This window comes from Cyprinodon tularosa, unplaced genomic scaffold (genome assembly GCF_016077235.1).
Source record: "Cyprinodon tularosa strain WSP-4 unplaced genomic scaffold, ASM1607723v1 ctg404, whole genome shotgun sequence".
NCBI classification, from domain to species: Eukaryota; Metazoa; Chordata; class Actinopteri; order Cyprinodontiformes; family Cyprinodontidae; genus Cyprinodon; species Cyprinodon tularosa.
In genome coordinates this window covers 1086957-1104394 of record NW_024039124.1, presented here as the reverse complement: position 1 = coordinate 1104394, position 17438 = coordinate 1086957, and the positions used below count along the sequence as shown (strand labels likewise).

The window sequence follows — 17438 nt, the reverse complement described above, 5'->3', positions numbered from 1 at the left end:
AGATTTAAATACAAAGGGAACTTCTGCTTTTTCCTCGGGCTCTGTGTTCTCTTTTAACAGTTGCTTTGGCATTATGTTTTTGTCTGATGGTGGAACAAGACAGGAGCTTTCACAGCATGCTTACTTATAACCTTTTCAGAAGATTCAAACAGGTCTGTCTTTAGTAATGTTCTCAAAACAGAACCGAAAAAAAATAAATTCTAATAAGGTGGTAATTCTGCAGTTTCTGTGCCATTTCCTTGATCTCTGATTAAGAAATAAAAAAAATGACATCACCTTTGTTTTCACTGTATTGGATCAACTTTTTTTTTTTATAGTTTCCACGGATAAACACGCTGATGACTTAATTAATCATAAAAAACAAAAACATGAAATACAAAGACACAACAATGTTGAGATGTACTATTTCTTTTCTACCAGAGTTGTTAATTTTCTGCCTTCCAGCACAGATCTCTCTTCACCTGCCACCTCAGACAAACCCTTTAAACCCTTTCAGACCAAAATACAAACATAAAAGTTTGACCCTGGGTTTAAAAAAGGCGTGGTCTTTAAAGCTGCAAAAAAAAAAAAAAAAAACCTTCTTGTGTAGATGCTTGGAAGTGTTATTTTCTTTGGATTTGATCAGTTTTTAAAAATGACTTCCTGCTTTTCTCCCTAAACTGCTGTTCAAAGGAAGTTTCCCCTTTCGCTACTTCCTCCTGCTATTGTCCATTTTCTGTAGTGGACCTGCAAAGTGAAAAGCCTGAAAACTGAACTTCCCAAATGAATAATGCTTTTAGGCTACTGTGTCCAAATATCAACTGAAAGCGTTCAAACTAAAGAGCAGCATAAGGTGAGAGCTTGGTTTTTTTTTACATCAGCGCTTGCTACAGTAATTTCTAAATATCTTTCTATTAGAGTGTGATTGGGAGAACATTTTTGGTAAATTGTATTTATTTATTTATTTTGAACTATTACAGAATAGGGTTAAAACTTCCAGAATAAGTCAGAACATTATGAAAAACTTGAAAGTTGAATAAATTATGTTTTGTTATGATTGAAGTCAAAATATTGGCTTTTTAAAATATTTAGTCTGTTTTCATTTAAATTTTTTTTTAAATCATTTTGAATCTATCCTGGTATATTTTTTAAACTTTGTTTCCATTATTTCAACTTGCTGTTATTTCAACAGTTTATCGTCATCGCAACTTTTTTCTCCCAATGTCTTCTTTAATCCTTATTTAACAAAACAAAAATGCTTATTTTTTTGTCTACCTTACCCCACTGCAAGCCTTTTTAATCTTACATCCAACAACTTATTTTTCTCCAAAACTCTACATAACTTCTAGAAGAAAGATGACCTATCAATTTGTACAGTATTCTTTTTTGAAATCAGTTTTAATTTAGGGTGTGAATCAAAGACAAACTGAAATCTTTCTTAATGAACCAGAAAAATAACTTCCTAAGATCTTTTCTATATATATATATTTATATATACGTATATATAAATATATATATATATATATATATATATATATATATATATATATATATATATATATATATATATATATATATATATATATATATATATATATATATATATATATATATATATATATATATATATACATACAAAAAATTAGCAAAAGAAGGTGCACATGTTTTGGAGCTAAATGTCAAGTTCTAAAGAAAATGTATTTGCTTGTAATTATAGAATTTATATGTAGATATTGGATATAAACAGATAGAAGTAACAATGTTCAAGGTTATGTTTCCAAAGAAGATTGTCATTCAAAGATAACTTTCAGTTATTAACAGCCGCTGCATAGAGTGTGAAGAGTTGAATTTGACTCTAAAGCAACAGGTCTCAGAGCTCTAGTCCCATGAAACTTCATGGGACAGTGTTTGATGTTTTTCCATCTTAAAAACAGTCCAACACAGAAAACAAATAACAGAAGTCTAAAGGTTGCTGTTGGAGTTCATTGTCCTGTTGATCAACTAATTAAATATTCCCCTCATCTCTGATCCTCCCTCATCTCTTGTATGGTCCAACAGGCTCTGAAGGTTTTCAGCAAGCCTGCTATTTTTGGGTAGAGCTCTGATAAGTCAAGTACTTGTTTACTGAGAGGCAGCAGAAAAATCCAAACTTTTTTTTTTGCAGGCTAAGCACTTTTAACATTTTCCAAACAAGATTCCTCCCAGTTTTTCATTCAATCATCCCTATTTTATCATCAACACTTAGACTTTTATAGTTTGGCAAGCTCAACAAAAAGACATTGCTAACATAAACATGGAAGAAATGCTTTAGATAACAGAGAACAAGATGCATAAACAATAAAATGTATCATATAAAGATGAGATGATTCCTAAAAAATCCATTGTCTCTTTTCATCTTAACTGGTCAGCTGAGTGCTGCAAACTCCTACTTTTGTTTTAGGCTTTAAATGCATCACCAAACATGATGCTGTTTTTTTTTTTTTAATCATTTCATATAAGTAAGTTTAAGCCTAGGGACAGATGCTCTTGTAATGCTGTTGAATTCAAATCCCTGACCTTTATCAAGGATCTACAGTATGTTTTGTTTACATTATGGGTAATTTTACAATTAAATGTTTGAAACAAAAATACTTTTTCCATTTTCTTAGAGGCTGGAAAATCATTATTATCATTAATCACCATTCAGCTAATAATAAAATACATTTTAAAAGATACACACAAAATGACTCAAATGTTTTATATAAAGCCATTAATAGACAACTGAGGTTTAAAGTCAGCTTTGGAAGTAGTGAATTGAGCCTCGTAATAAAAAGGAACAAGGTTTTTTTCTAGAGGAGTTGTCCATAGTTTATCCAATTAGTCAAGACCAACTTTTACCTTCTGCCTTGTTGCACTTTTTAAAAAACAGATTACTGTTTGCTTTGTGAAAGAAAAACACACATAGGAAACATGCTGGAAATGCTGCAGCTGTTCACAGGGCCTTATCCAATACAACAGATTGGTCCTCTGGTGGAAAATATTACGTAGTGACTTCTGTTTAACAACAACTGGGTCAAAAGGAGCCCAGGTATTCAGTAGTAGCCATTCAAAATTTCCCCACTTTCCTTGATGGGCCCTTGGCTGGTCCCCTACAATTCCTTTTTAAGCATCAATCTTCGTACTAAAATATTCTTTCTGTCATGATTTGTGGACATTAAGAACTAAGGAGAAGTGTCATCTCCTGGTCACCCCCTGTAACTCAGTGAAATGGTGGAGTCAAGTTAAAAAAATATGCAAGAGGGGGTCACTTGAGTGGCTGGAAGTTGGAGGGAATTTTGCAGGGAGTTGGGGGGAAGTGAGCTGCCTTTTTTAAAGGTACTATTGTAAGAACTGCATCGAGGTCCAGTCCAGACCTGCTTTTTATGAAATTGTTCGGACAGCAAAGAGGAGGTGCTGAACATTTGCCAACAAAGCAATGCTTATATGAACAGGTTTGTGTAGAGCAAGCTTATTAAAGGGATTTAAAGAACATTTAGTACATGATGCTAAACCCCCAAAAACACATGGTGCATAAAACATGAAATATGAATGAAAATACTAAGTTTTAAATTCATCTGCGTTGTTTTTAGTTGCCATTGTGCTGAAGTTTGAATATGTCTCAGGAAAATCACTGTTTTGGTCCAATATTTCCCCCACCTCAATCACATACCATCCACACAGTTAATAGATAAAAATATTTATTTTTTTAGTTCTAAATGTGAACCTACTGAGTATTAACATGTATGTGTTCTCAGAACTTGGTTGGGGCATCTTTGCCCTGAATTAAAACCTTGTTGTTGCATGGCAGTGTTTTGCTGAGGTGCAATGGAAGCTCAGGTTGTTTTAATGGTGGCCTTCAGCGCATCTCTTGACTGTTAATTTTAACAGTATTCCAGAAATTGTCAGTGACTACTTAAATCGGTTAGGTTGCTTGCAAATCAAACAGTGATCCCATTTAAGTCCTTAAAGCAGGTATTGCTACTTTGCTGCTTCATGCTAATAAAAACTATGTACATGTCAGTGCATCTGAAATGACAGAAATATGTACTATATGCTTTGTGAAATGGCATACTTAGATTGGCTTAAATGAAGTGTGGTTTGGCTGGTTACTGGTGAATTTTAGTGCGTTTTAAGTGTTGGTGTGTTTAAGAAAAAAAAAAGCAAGATTCTCAGAAGCAATGTTGAAAGGTAACCTTCAAGAAGAAAAACCTCACACAGATATGTTGTAATACTGAAAATGAAGTATTATTTGTTGTTTTTTGCTAGATTTTATTGGGAAATGCCTATTTAAACAGCATAAAGTTTAAAGTTCTTTGCGTGCACACACACTTAGAAGAAAACTGCTCTCCAGCTGCAAAGAAGCAGACAGTCTGGATAATAGAGCCCTGTGTTCAGCTCGGAAACAAGAGACCACCGTTAGGACAACACAGGCATTCATGAGCGTGACCTTTGACCTTTGAAGCCACTCACAGGTGATTTTGACTCAGCTATACTATTACGCACCTTTGTTTTCCTAGAATAATAAGGAAAAAAGACTTTATAGAGCAGACAGCATCTGTGTGGGTGTACAAATTAAATTTGTTTATTCAACATGCAAATGTTCTGAAATGAAATGTTAGGAATTTCCAAACAGGAAGCTGATGCACGGCAGACCATCTTAAGGAAAAAAAAATACGTGATGATACACACACACGTTTAGAATCACGAGAAAAGCACAAGAATGCTGAAACACAATGGTCAATTTTCTCTTTGTTCTAATCGTGCTAGTTTGGCTGTACCTGTGAAAAAGAAAGTATAAAAAAAAAAGAATTCATGCGATACTCACTCCAAGTATGCAGGATCATCAAATTCAGCCTATAATTGGCAACATTTATTTAATTTATGTCCTTTTGGACTTCATTACATCGTCATTATTCATATTAATGCTGGAGAGCAAGCATGTAGTAACAATCTAAAACCCCATTTCTGTTTTTTGTTGCCGTTAGTTGGGGAAAAACTGTTTAACCAAAAACAGTGAAACTATGTCATACCCACAGGTATATTAGCTGGTAAGATCTTTTATAGCCTCAGTAACAGGAAGATCTTTGAAATATTTGAAAGATTTCTTATTGCACAGCAATCCATTTCCCACTCTAGAGTTTCTGTCCGCTTGGACTTTGCAATTTATTTTCATTTTGTGTTTGATTACCTGCTGTGTTTCGGATTGATCTTTTGTTGATCTAGTTTAAGTTCATGACTCCCATGACTGCTAGTTGCCAGGGATATATGGCTTTGGTATAACTGCAAAACCCACAGATGTCTTTTCCTTTTCACCAGGAGTCTTCAGGTACACGTTAGAAAAGGTTCATGTATATTTGAAAGATTAAAACAAAAAAATTAAGTAGGTCATTGTCTTTTACTGGTAAAAGTGGTTAAACCCAAACCTCAACATACTCTTACTCCTCCCACTTTCTTCTTTTCACTGCAGTTGGAAGTCAAATATGAGGCTGTTTGCAGCTCCTGACCTAGTTTACCAAAATGTAAATTTATGAAGATGAACTACAAACAAACATCAGAATCATCCGGCCAGTGTGACCCAGCTAAATCTCCCTTGGGTCCTTGCACTGAAAATGAACTACTTTATCACCATAATCTGCTGATGCACTCTTTGCTTTGCACACTAAATATGTTCAGATCAGCAGAGCAGTTTACACAAATGTTTTAGGAGCTGCTTAACAGAACAACTCCCATAGGGTGTACCCCCTGTACAGCCGGTGCAACCATTTTGCCAATTTCCCCAAACTTGAGCCTTATACTGGTGAAATTGGAAGGTGTTGTGGATTCCTGTTACAATGTTCACCAGTTTTCAGTCTATTCCCAGACGCTTGGATATACTAAATACATTTCTGATATTTCCTTTAAGAAGTGGAATTTAAAACAAGGTAACCAGCCAGTATCTGACTTTGCCATTAAAGGGGAAAACTGTTTCTTTTGCATTGGGCCCTTGATTTTACATTATTGCATCATGTTCTACCCACTCATATGAGTTTTGTTTCATTTGGAGTCGTTCTGAAGATATTCGGTTTTGTTATATCCAACTAACATCTTCCTATGGGCAATGACTTGAAAGCAAAAACTAAACTGTTCATAATTTATTCTTTATGGAACGCCAGCACTCATAACATGTAGGCAAATCACTGTTCCCCAGACATCCGCAGTTATATTTTTTTAATTTATATTTTTTAAAACAAAGCGGAGTACGTATGACGCTCTACCCCTTCCATTCATTCGGGGAGCTAATCTGAATCGTTTGATTCCATTTCGAGAGCGAGATCATCTGTGGTAGTAGCACTAAACATCTTCCAGGCATGTGAATAAAACTAGCAGCAGTTCAGCGGACAGGATGAATGAATGGTACCTGGCGTGCACGGATGACGTCTTGGTGCTGCTGGTTCCATTAAATTTACATGGTTGCTATTTATCAAATCTGCACAGGGCCTTCAGAATCAGCAGTGCTTAATGATGTTACCTTAAGAATATTTCGTTTTGTTAGGGAAGTTTTTTTCAACCAGTCAGATCTACCTTCCTCTGATTCAGAATCTTTTGCGTCCTCTGATTCAGTATCTGTTATGTCCTCTGATTCAGTAACTGTTGCATCTCCGGATTCAGTAACTGTTGCATCCTCTGATTCAGTAACTGTTGCATCCTCTGATTCAGTAACTGTTGCATCCTCTGATTCAGTAACTGTTGCATCCTCTGATTCAGTAACTGTTGCATCCTCTGATTCAGTATCTGTTGCATCCTCTGATTCAGTAACTGTTGCATCCTCTGATATAGTAACTGTTGCATCCTCTGATTCAGTAACTGTTGCATCCTCTGATTCAGTATCTGTTGCATCCTCTGATTCAGTAACTGTTGCATCCTCTGATTCAGTAACTGTTGCATCCTCTGATTCAGTAACTGTTGCATCCTCTGATTCAGTAACTGTTGCATCCTCTGATTCAGTATCTGTTATGTCCTCTGATTCAGTAACTGTTGCATCTCCGGATTCAGTAACTGTTGCATCCTCTGATTCAGTAACTGTTGCATCCTCTGATTCAGTAACTGTTGCATCCTCTGATTCAGTAACTGTTGCATCCTCTGATTCAGTAACTGTTGCATCCTCTGATTCAGTAACTGTTGCATCCTCTGATTCAGTATCTGTTGCATCCTCTGATTCAGTAACTGTTGCATCCTCTGATTCAGTAACTGTTGCATCCTCTGATTCAGTAACTGTTGCATCCTCTGATTCAGTAACTGTTGCATCCTCTGATATAGTAACTGTTGCATCCTCTGATTCAGTAACTGTTGCATCCTCTGATTCAGTAACTGTTGCATCCTCTGATTCAGTATCTGTTGCATCCTCTGATTCAGTAACTGTTGCATCCTCTGATTCAGTAACTGTTGCATCCTCTGATTCAGTATCTGTTGCATCCTCTGATTCAGTAACTGTTGCATCCTCTGATTCAGTAACTGTTGCATCCTCTGATATAGTAACTGTTGCATCCTCTGATTCTGTAACTGTTGCATCCTCTGATTCAGTAACTGTTGCATCCTCTGATATAGTAACTGCTGCATCCTCTGATTCAGTAACTGTTGCATCCTCTGATTCAGTATCTGTTGCATCCTCTGATTCAGTATCTGTTGCATCCTCTGATTCAGTAACTGTTGCATCCTCCATTTTATTTTGGTATCAAAGTTCTTTTGCAAACTCCCTAGCCTTTTTTCCCCCCATATTCTTATCATGTTTCCTAAATCTTTTCTGATGCCTTTTTACAAACTTCCAGTGAATTTTCAATATCATTGAAGGTATTCAACTTTCTGTCATTGTTATGGGTTGTGACTTTCTGTCACAACCCACTGGTTGTGAGGTTAATCTTTCCTTTGGGATAAAGCTTTTGCCTTTGCATTTTCTGCAGTAATTTTCTCCATGAAGGTCTTCTGTTTATCCCTCTGTAGTTGAAGTCCCTTTATCCTCTTTTCGTATCTTTTGCTTAAAGACTTTTCAACTTATATCAGAGTTTTTAGATCCGGGTAAGAGATTAGTTCAAATTTCGGTTTTATATCCTGAATCCTTTGTTTTAAAACATTTTCGGTATTCTTTAAGTCTGTAATCGACTCTTCTGCCTCTTCTGAACTTCCAACCACTTTAGTTAGATATTAAACTTCTCTTGTGAACCTCTTAAAATCTTTTTCCAAATTCTGGTTATTTTTCCTGAACATTTTATGATGTTTTTCTGAAAGCTTGTACTTACATTTCAATATCATTGGATCTATTAACTTTTCTGTCATACTTACTTGGGGTTGTTGTAGTTCATCATTCCTTTGGGATAAAGCTTTTACTTTTTCAGTTTCTGCAGCTATTTTCTCAATGAAAACCTTCTGGGAATCTTGCTCTAGTTGAAGCTTCTTCATCCTTTATTGATATTTTTTGCTTCATTTGATGTTTTACATCAGACTAAGAGAGTTTTTCAGAAAAAGACTTGTCAAGATGTCCATTAAGTCTGCAGAGTTGGTTTGGATCATTTTCTTATTCTTTATAAGCATTTCTTTTATGTGAGAGGGATCAGTTTTTTAACCTGGCTAAACATTGAGATTTCTCTTGTAGTTTAAACCAGAACAGCTTTGAGGGAAAATCCCAGAGCTACTGTAACTAGAGAGGTCTCAGCTAGAATGCCACAAAATTTCTGACGTTTTGCTTCAATCAGTCAACCGTTGTCATCAACCAAGTCCTTCGTGATCTCTCTGCTTTCTCCCCTCAGACCAGTGGTGGGTGGCCAGCGCTTTCAAAGCCTTCACTAATGGCCTAAAATGAATCCGAAACACTAACCTACATTCACAACCTAAACTTTAATTTCCTTCTATCAAGCTGCAATAATTTTTTCCAACTAATCCATTCTCTTAATTTTTTTACAGTTTCTCTTGGCTGCGCTGCTCCCATTAGATTTATGGGGTTCCTATATTTTTTATCCAATCAGATTTAAGTCTTAGTGCGTTGCTATGTTAATCAAATCTGCCCAGAGCCATTAGAAACAGCAGTGCTGGCTGTAGTTACCTTAACAATATTAATCAAGAACGCTTTCTTCAACCAAACAGATTTCCTCAACAGGGCCAGCTAGCGGGCTCACTCTAAAGTCAGCATTCTCTGATTGGTCAGTTACAGCTAAATATTTACAGCCAAGTTAAGCTAGTGGCAATCTGCATTTTAAGACTTGTTTTATTAAAAGTTTACTGGTCTAAATGGCTGATTGTAAATTGAAATAACTAAGACTTCCTGCACAAAGATAGAAGGAGGGATTTTGTTTATAAATAATCAGAATCTCTGGTGGGTGTGATATATTTTATTTTCATGCTTTACGCGCTTTTTATCTGGTAATTAGATGCATATTGAATCTGAACAGTTTCTGATTTAAATGTGGCGGAGCTGTGGTTATAGAGTAGAGGATTATGGTTGTTTTAAGTTGTCCCCTTGCTTAATTGATCTCTGTATTCACCCTCACACTAATCTTCCTCTGGGTTATATCTGCACTTGTTACATTTCATATTTGAATACTATTGATGGCTTCTTTTATCACCATGTGAAAATGGTGATATCAACCCCTTTACACCCACCGTATCAAATATGCAACAAGATACCAAGATAGCATGTGCATTCCTTAAGTGCCAGCAAAAATACCCAGCCCTAATATACATATATATATATATATATATATATATATATATATATATATATATATATATATATATATATTAGTGCTGTCAATCGATTAAATTTTTTAATCGCGATTAATCGCATCAATGCCTGAGTTAACTCGCGATTAATCGCATTTTAATCGCACATTTTTTTCCTGATTGAAAATCATTTAAATACTCTCGATGACATACAAAAAAATACATACAGGCTAGGTTTGTGCCAATGTTCTTTTTTTAAAATGAAAACAGGTCACAGATACTGATTTATGCCATAGAAACATATGGCAAGAAGATGGGGAGGCATGTAGCAAAAAATAACAAATATGTAGCCAAAAAAAAGGCCCTGAAAACAGGCTGATGTAAAAGACAGTCTTTACAGTTAATACAGTCTTTTGAACAAAGACAAGCATTTTATCCTACTGCTATAAAATTTAGTAGAGTTAACATTAGATGTTAATTAACCAAGGTAATAATGAACAATTTTCAATCAATACATCAAAATCAATAGACCGACATCACTAGATGAAGGTAGTCTATGCTCTCTAGAAAGTTACTTTTCAGCCTCTTAACAAAAATGAGAACACACACACACCCACTCACCCACACACAGACACACACACCCACACACACACACACACACGCGATACCGACCTGTTGCGTACACAGACGGCAAGAGTGCTGCTACGAGATTCCATTTCACCTCAGTAATCAGTTTTCTCAGCGTATTTCAGGTTGCTACTAGTTACCAGACACTCAACTTGTTTGTTGGTGGTGGGGCTTAAAGAAAAGGCACTAGCGTCACCCAGTGTATGAGCGTCTTTTTCCCTTGAGGAGCTCCGCTCTCGAAGCCTATGAGAAATGCATACACTGGGGGAAAATAGCCCCGCCTTCCCGTGGGCTGCAGCGGGATGTACTTGGAAAAATTGTACCATAAAACCACATAGCGTTAATCTCACGTTAAAAAAATTATCGCCGTTAAAATGGCCTCGCGTTAACGCGTTAATAACGCGATAATTTTGACAGCACTAATATATATATATTGTCGTGTCTTTTACCTCTTGTTTATATGCGTCACGTCTTCGGATGAAGTTAGCTATCTTTGCTAGTTTTCATGTGAGATCTGATTAGCTTCAGCTTCCCTCTTGAATGCATATAGTTTACTCACAGTCTCCGTTGCGTGGGAATGACACGACAGGAATGCTGGATGAAGTTTACCATTTAATGGCTGGTTGGATGATTACAACAGGCTGCAATGACGCCTAGATCCAACGAGGAATTGTCTTCTCGTCGGGGCCAAGTGGCGTCTTCTATGCAGCTTATCAAACAACTGAACTCAGGATACAGACAGCCAATATTAATAACCAAGGATCCAACTGCCCTCTAGCGGCCACACGTAACATTACACTTACTTCTGTTAAGTCCTATGACTGAACTAGTACATTCGCTACACAGCCCCCCTCCAAGAATACTGAGTCCCTTCGGTACATATTTCAGGGTAAGTATAGACTAAATGCATTTCAACTAAGAATTACTTTAACGTCCAAAAAGTTAAACCTGAACACATTTTGAAACACTTAAATCAATTGATTACTTAAATCAAAATGAAGACAATAATTATTAGTTAGAGTCCCAAAAGTGAACTAGGTATGCTCAAAGTCAAAAAATGAACTACTGACTTTATCGATGAGAGTCCATTCATGCTTTGTACCAGACAGGGGGGCGGACTTCGCGACCTCTGGACGTGGTAGGAGGCTGCAGGGGCATTGCAGGGCTGTCATCCTGGTCCGGTGGCACCGTCTCCTCTAGAGGTGGGCAAGCCGTCTTACGAGCCTGACGGCGCCGTCGTGCAGTTCTTTGACGCCCGCGTCCTCCAGGTTCTTGTTGCGTTGACTCCTCGTCCGCGCAGCTTGAAGAATCCTCTGGCTGACCGCCGGGTGCTCCATGCGATTCGATGCTGGGAGGGGGCTGGTCTCTCTGGAGAATCTCGTGCCGTCTCCGTCACGTCCATCCAGGTATCACATCAGATGTGTAGGGCTTCAAACGGTCATGATGCAGGATCTTTCTGTCTCGCTTCCCTATCACTTCGTACAGCACTGGGCCCAGGCAGGAGGCAATGATGCTAGGGCCTTTCCACGGCGGTTGCAGCTTTGGACTGAATCCCTTTCTCTTGGTACTGTCCTTTACAAAGACTAGATCTCCAACAGCATATGGTTTTCCTTTGGCCCTGACATCATAGGTTCGTTTTTGGCGTTCCTGGGCGGCTTTTAGGTGTTCTCTAGCAGTTTCTTGTGCCTCCTTCAAGCCCTGCTCCAGCTCACTCAGGAACTCCGGAACCGCACACCTGTCCCGTCTGAACTCTGCTGCACCTGACCAGATGTCATGTGGTTGGTGGACCTCCCTGCCCAGCATGAGTCTGTTTGGGCTGCATCCTGTGCTGGCATTCTTGGTGCTACGATATGCTGCCGTAAGCAAGGGAAGATGCTCGTCCCAGTTCTTTTGGTTCTGGTCCACATAGCAGCGCACCATCTGCAGGAGGGTTCTATTGAATCTTTCAACTTGGCCATTTGATGCCGGGTGGTATGGCGTAGTTCTAGTTTTGGTGATTTGAAGCAGCTGACACACTGTCTTAAACAGAGTGCTTTCAAAATTGCGACCCTGGTCGCTATGGAGTTCCAGGGGGCAACCAAAACGTGATATGAAGTCATACACAAGTCTTCTAGCTGTGGTTTCTGCTCCTTGATCGGGTACCCCATAAGCTTCCACCCATCGCGTGAACTGGTCTATGATGACCAGAATGTACTTATTGCCTGCTGTAGATACTGGAAAGGGACCCAGTATGTCCAACTGTAGGCGGTCAAGGGGGGCTCCGGTCTGGTACGACTGCAGTGCTGCTTTTGTTGTTGGCCCAGCAGTCTTGCGTGTGGTACAGTTCTGGCATTTCTGTACAAAGAGCTGCACATCACCTCCCATCGCATACCAGTGGTAGCTCTGCTTCAGGCGTTGTAGAGTTTTATCAATCCCCAGGTGGCCCCCATGAGGTGGATCATGGCAGGCCCTGATTAATTCCATCTGCATTGAGGTTGGTACTAACAGCAAGTGACGTGGTTGTCCTCCATCCGCCCTCTCCCAACGATAGACCAGAACTCCATGGTGCAGCTCGATCTGGGGCCAGCACAGCCAGTACTTCCTAGCAGCAGGACTTTCAAGGGACACCTCATCTCGTGTGGGCAGTTCTCCTTTTTCAATCCACTGATGCAGCTTGGATAAAACAGGGTCTTTGCGCTGCTCAAGTGCCCATTCTTCTTGGGTAACCGGCTGAAGCCAGTTTGTAGCAGGCGTGCCTGTCCCTTCTGTCACTGGATCTTTTGGTTGTTCTTTTGTTCGATTTCCCTCATCTTCATTTGTGGTTAGACGCCTGACTGCAAGGGGAACCACATCATCCACATCCTCAGTGAACTTGGCCCATTGTTGGTCGAGTCGTTGGCAGTGTGCACAGCCATGGCATGGCAGAGAAGCCACATCTTGCCCTGCCTCATAGCAGTCACAGCTTTCACTTCCGTCACCATCTTTGCGTGACATGCCATCAGCATTTAGATGTCTTCTTCCTTCTCTATGCTCAATCTCAAAGTCGTACTGGCTCATTTCTTCCAACCATCTTGCTAATTGGCCTTGGGGATTCTTGAACCTGAAGAGCCATACCAGACTGTTGTGGTCTGTGCGTAAGAGGAATCTTCTCCCCAGAAGGTAATGCCGGAACTGCCGGGTGAATTTAATCACAGCCAGTAACTCTCTTCGGGTTACACAGTATCTCTGCTGTATCGAGGTCAGGTGATTGCTTGCATACGAAATGACTCTCTCTTCACCCCACTGATTTTGAGACAGTACAGCTCCAATGCTGTGATTAGATGCATCTGTGTCCAGTATGAATTTCCCTTCACTGGTAGGGTAAGCCAGTATTGGAGAGGAGGTGAGCTTTTCCTTCAAGTGCAGGAAGGCTTCTCTTTGTTCCTCCCCCCATTCAAATTGGACTTCCTTCTTCAAGAGGTACGTTAATGGGCTCGCTAGTTCAGCAAAGGATGGAACAAACTTTCTGTAATAGTTACACAGCCCTAGGAAGGCTTGGAGTTCTTGCCTGCCTGTGGGGTAGGGCCAGTCCTGTACATCCTTCACAAGTGCTGAATTCGGTCGTATGCCTTCACCACTAACGACGTGTCCCAAGAACAGGACTTCTTCCTTTAGGAGTTGGCATTTTGACGGTTTAAGTTTCAGCCCAAAGCTCTGCAGTCTTCCAAAGACTTCGGTCAGGCGATCCAGGCTCTCCTCGACGTCTTTCCCTAGAATTATTATGTCATCCAGGTAAATCAGTAGTGTGTCCCACTGAAGACCACGAAGGGCAAACTCCATTGCCCTCTGAAATGTCCCAGGGGCGTTACACAACCCGAAGGGCATCCGGGTATACTCGTATAGTCCATACTTCGTGATGAACGCTGTCTTTCCACGGTCTCTTTCGTCTACAGCAATCTGCCAGTATCCACTTTGTAGGTCAAGAGTGGAAAAGACTGTCGCCCCACCCAGCACATCTAAGCACTCTTCAATCTTTGGCAGAGGATATGCATCCTTTGTTGTCAAGCTGTTCAGATGCCGATAGTCGACACACCAGCGTACACCTCCGTCTTTTTTGCGGACTAGAACCACAGGCGATGCCCATCCAGATGACGAGGGGGTTATTACTCCTGCATTCAGCATAGACTGAAGGTGGGTTTCCTCTTCATTTTGAAAGCCCAAGGGTGTTCGCCTTGCTGGTTGACGGACTGGTCTGGCTGTACCAGTGTCTATCTGGTGTGAGACGGCAGAGAAGTAGCCAAGGTCTGTGTCAGATACAGCAAACAGGGACTGGTAGTTAAGCAGTAGAACAATCAGTTTCTCTTGCTGCTCCTCGCTAAGCGTCTCTCCAGATGCCGTGTATAGAGTTTGCACATGTTCAGGTAGGTCAGTGGCTTTAGCAGTGACGACCCTGCCGATCTTTGGTGCACTTTTGGGGTCATTGTCTGAGTTGCATTCAATGTCCAGTTCAGACTGTAAAGTGGAGTCATCTGAGAAGGCCTCAATCAGGATTCCGAGGCATGCCCCTTTACGCAAAGCAGCCTTATCTGAGGAAAGGTTGCACAAGCGCACAGGCACACGAGCATCCATGTTTGTGACTGCACTTCCTGAGGACACATTCTCTGTAATGCTAGTTGGCTCCAACACAGCAGGGACGCCTGGCCTTGGGTACTCCACCTCTCCCCATACCACACATTCACACTCTGGTGGCAGTGTTGTATCTCTTTCCAGCAGTACACGGGCAACTGAGTAGTCTGGCCCCTCCCCGCCCACAATCTTAGCGGGAATGGGCTCCCCTGCGATAAAAACCCGGCCAGTAGCTTCGATTGTGACATTTGCAGCTCTGAGGAAGTCAAGACCGAGCAGAAGACAATCATGGATTGGGGCCACATAGACATCCCAGTCAAAACTGTGGGTTCCTATTTGGAAAACCACTTGCACTCCACTCATGGCTGTCATCTCACTGTTGGACTCGGCATTGTGAAGAACTGCCTTTTTTAGATGTGGTGGGTCACGCCCATACAGTTGCTTGTAAAGCCCTTCAGAGAGGACAGTTGCCTCAGCCCCTGTGTCCACTACAGCTTGGACTGGAGTGTTGTTCACCTTCAGTGTAATGTGAAGACTAGGCCCTCGGTTGGTGGCACGACTGATTGTCAATGTTGGGGACCGAGTCTGCTCTTGGGCCATGTCATGCTCGCTTGCCGTAGTACGCCTGGTGGTTGGGCTAGGTGACCTGGAGCATTCCCTCCTGAAGTGCCCCGCTTCCCCACACCCATAGCAGGGCCCTTTTGTGCTTCTAGGAGGGCTTGCAGAGGTAGTGCGTGCACTGCTACGTGACTGAGTAGGCTGCTGCTGCCTGCGGCTTTGGTCATGATAGACGCCATGTTCTCTGCCCGGGGAAACGTCGGAGTGCCTCTGCCCTCTTTGTTCACTCATGACTGGTTGCAGACGGCTAAGAGTCAACTGCATTTGTTCTACCTTCTCTAACAGGCCTTTGAACTGGTCAGCTGTGACATAAGTGGGGGTTTGAACCCGGCGAGAAACATGCGCCATCTCGTCATTGTCATCAGCCCAAGACACGCGTCTTGTTCTACCCTTCAGGTCCACTTCCCGCCCCACTGTAGCCTTGTAGTTGTGTTCATGTGCTTCCACTAGCTTTTGGGCGTCTGCCAGCGTGCATGGATCTTTATTCATCACTTCATAGGCTAGCTTTTGATCTTTCAACCCCTTTAGAAAAGCATCTGCAGCCAATTGATCTTGCAGGGACATATCTACACCAGGGTAGGCAAAGGTTACTAAACGTCTCACCTCCTCTGCAAACTCCGCAGATGACTCTTTTGACTGGCGTAATTCTCCAAGTTTTCTGCGAACCGTTGTTGGGGGATCTTGATGACCAAAGCGTTGAGTTAGGTGTTCTTTAAGCAGAGTGTAGTCTTCTCTGATGTGTTCTGGAAGGGAACATACATAGCGCATGGCAGCGCCGCGAAGACATTCATGCAGCTTGTCGACCCTTTCAGCACCAGTCCATGAATATTTGCGAGCTAGTCTTTCGAATGGCAACAAGAATGGCTCCCAGTCCTCTTTTCCATCATACGTCGCCATTTTTGGTCTAGGCCCATCATATGGGGCAGTTGGAGGAACGTCAGATTGTATGTGACTGGAACCATGAGTACGAGAGGTGGCAGCTGTGAAACGCTGTCGTCCTCTCTCCCTTTCCATGCCTCTGGCCCTGTCCACAGCGCCTGAATCAGACAGCAGCCAAGGGGGGCCTGTGCTCTGGGACCGCTGTTGAATTACATCCAGTTCAGCAGCAAATTGGTTTGTTACACCGTCAGCAGCACGTGGAGCAGACATAAGTGTGGCTTGGGATACTACAGGTGAGTGTGAAATTGAATGTTCCTGCAGGCTGGGGCGAGCAAAGCCATCTTGGGTGGCATGAGATGTGCGACTTCGGGTCACTTGATCTGAATTCACAGTTGACACTCCCACTGCAGGCGCTGTAAGCTGTGGAGATGGGCCCCTGTTGGAATGGAGATGTGTGGTCAACCCAGCCAAGGTTTGTTGCATGTGTTGCATCTGTTGCATTTGCGTTTGTTGCATTTGTTGCATTTGTTGCATTTGCGTGCGTTGCATGTGGGCTTGCTGCTCTAACAAGATTTTTACCCATGACGGTGGGTCTGACGATGTTATTGTGGCCGCAGTCGCACTATCTCCACTTGCTTGGTCTTCAGACATCATGACAGGATTTCCTTCTTTCAGGGTTTTTTTTTTTTTTTTTTTTTTTTTTTTTTAATATATATATATCTTTTTTTTTTATCTATTTAGTTATTTTTTATTTATTTTTTTTTTCTTATCTTTTATTATTATTATTTATTTTTATTTATTTATATATATATTTTTTTTTTTTAAGATGAACGAAGTGTTTTGAATGCAATCCTGTACTTTGGCACTTCAAGCAAGTCAGTATAGTGGATGTTATTAGCAGGGCTAATGTCCAAGGCAATGTGCAATAAACAGTTCAGAAATCATTCGCACGTCGCTGTTATGCTACTTTTCGGTTGTCCTTAACATCTACGTCGGGCACTTTTTCCCTTTGCAGCACCGCCGCATCCTCCTCTCGCACGGGG

The 17438-nt window shown here is 41.0% G+C and overlaps 2 protein-coding genes across 3 annotated transcripts in view; one reads left to right on the top strand and one right to left on the bottom strand.

Moving 5' to 3' along the window:
- LOC119791902 (phospholipid-transporting ATPase ID-like) overlaps window positions 1–17438 on the top strand; it is an 84380-nt gene that overhangs the window by 13823 nt on the left and 53119 nt on the right. The gene's annotated exons all lie outside the window — the stretch shown is intronic.
- Window positions 10984–17087, bottom strand: LOC119791901. Its single transcript, XM_038298269.1, has 2 exons — window positions 11385–17087; window positions 10984–11035 (listed from the first exon to the last, which is right to left on the bottom strand). Exon 1 carries the CDS (start codon window positions 17047–17049, stop codon window positions 11707–11709), a length of 5343 nt encoding a protein of 1780 aa, XP_038154197.1. The 5' UTR covers window positions 17050–17087; the 3' UTR covers window positions 10984–11035; window positions 11385–11706.

Coding starts and splice junctions, on each gene's coding strand:
- LOC119791901 (XM_038298269.1), bottom strand. CDS start 17,049: ATGATGTCTGAAGACCAAGCAAGTGGAGATAGTGCGACTGCGGCCACA.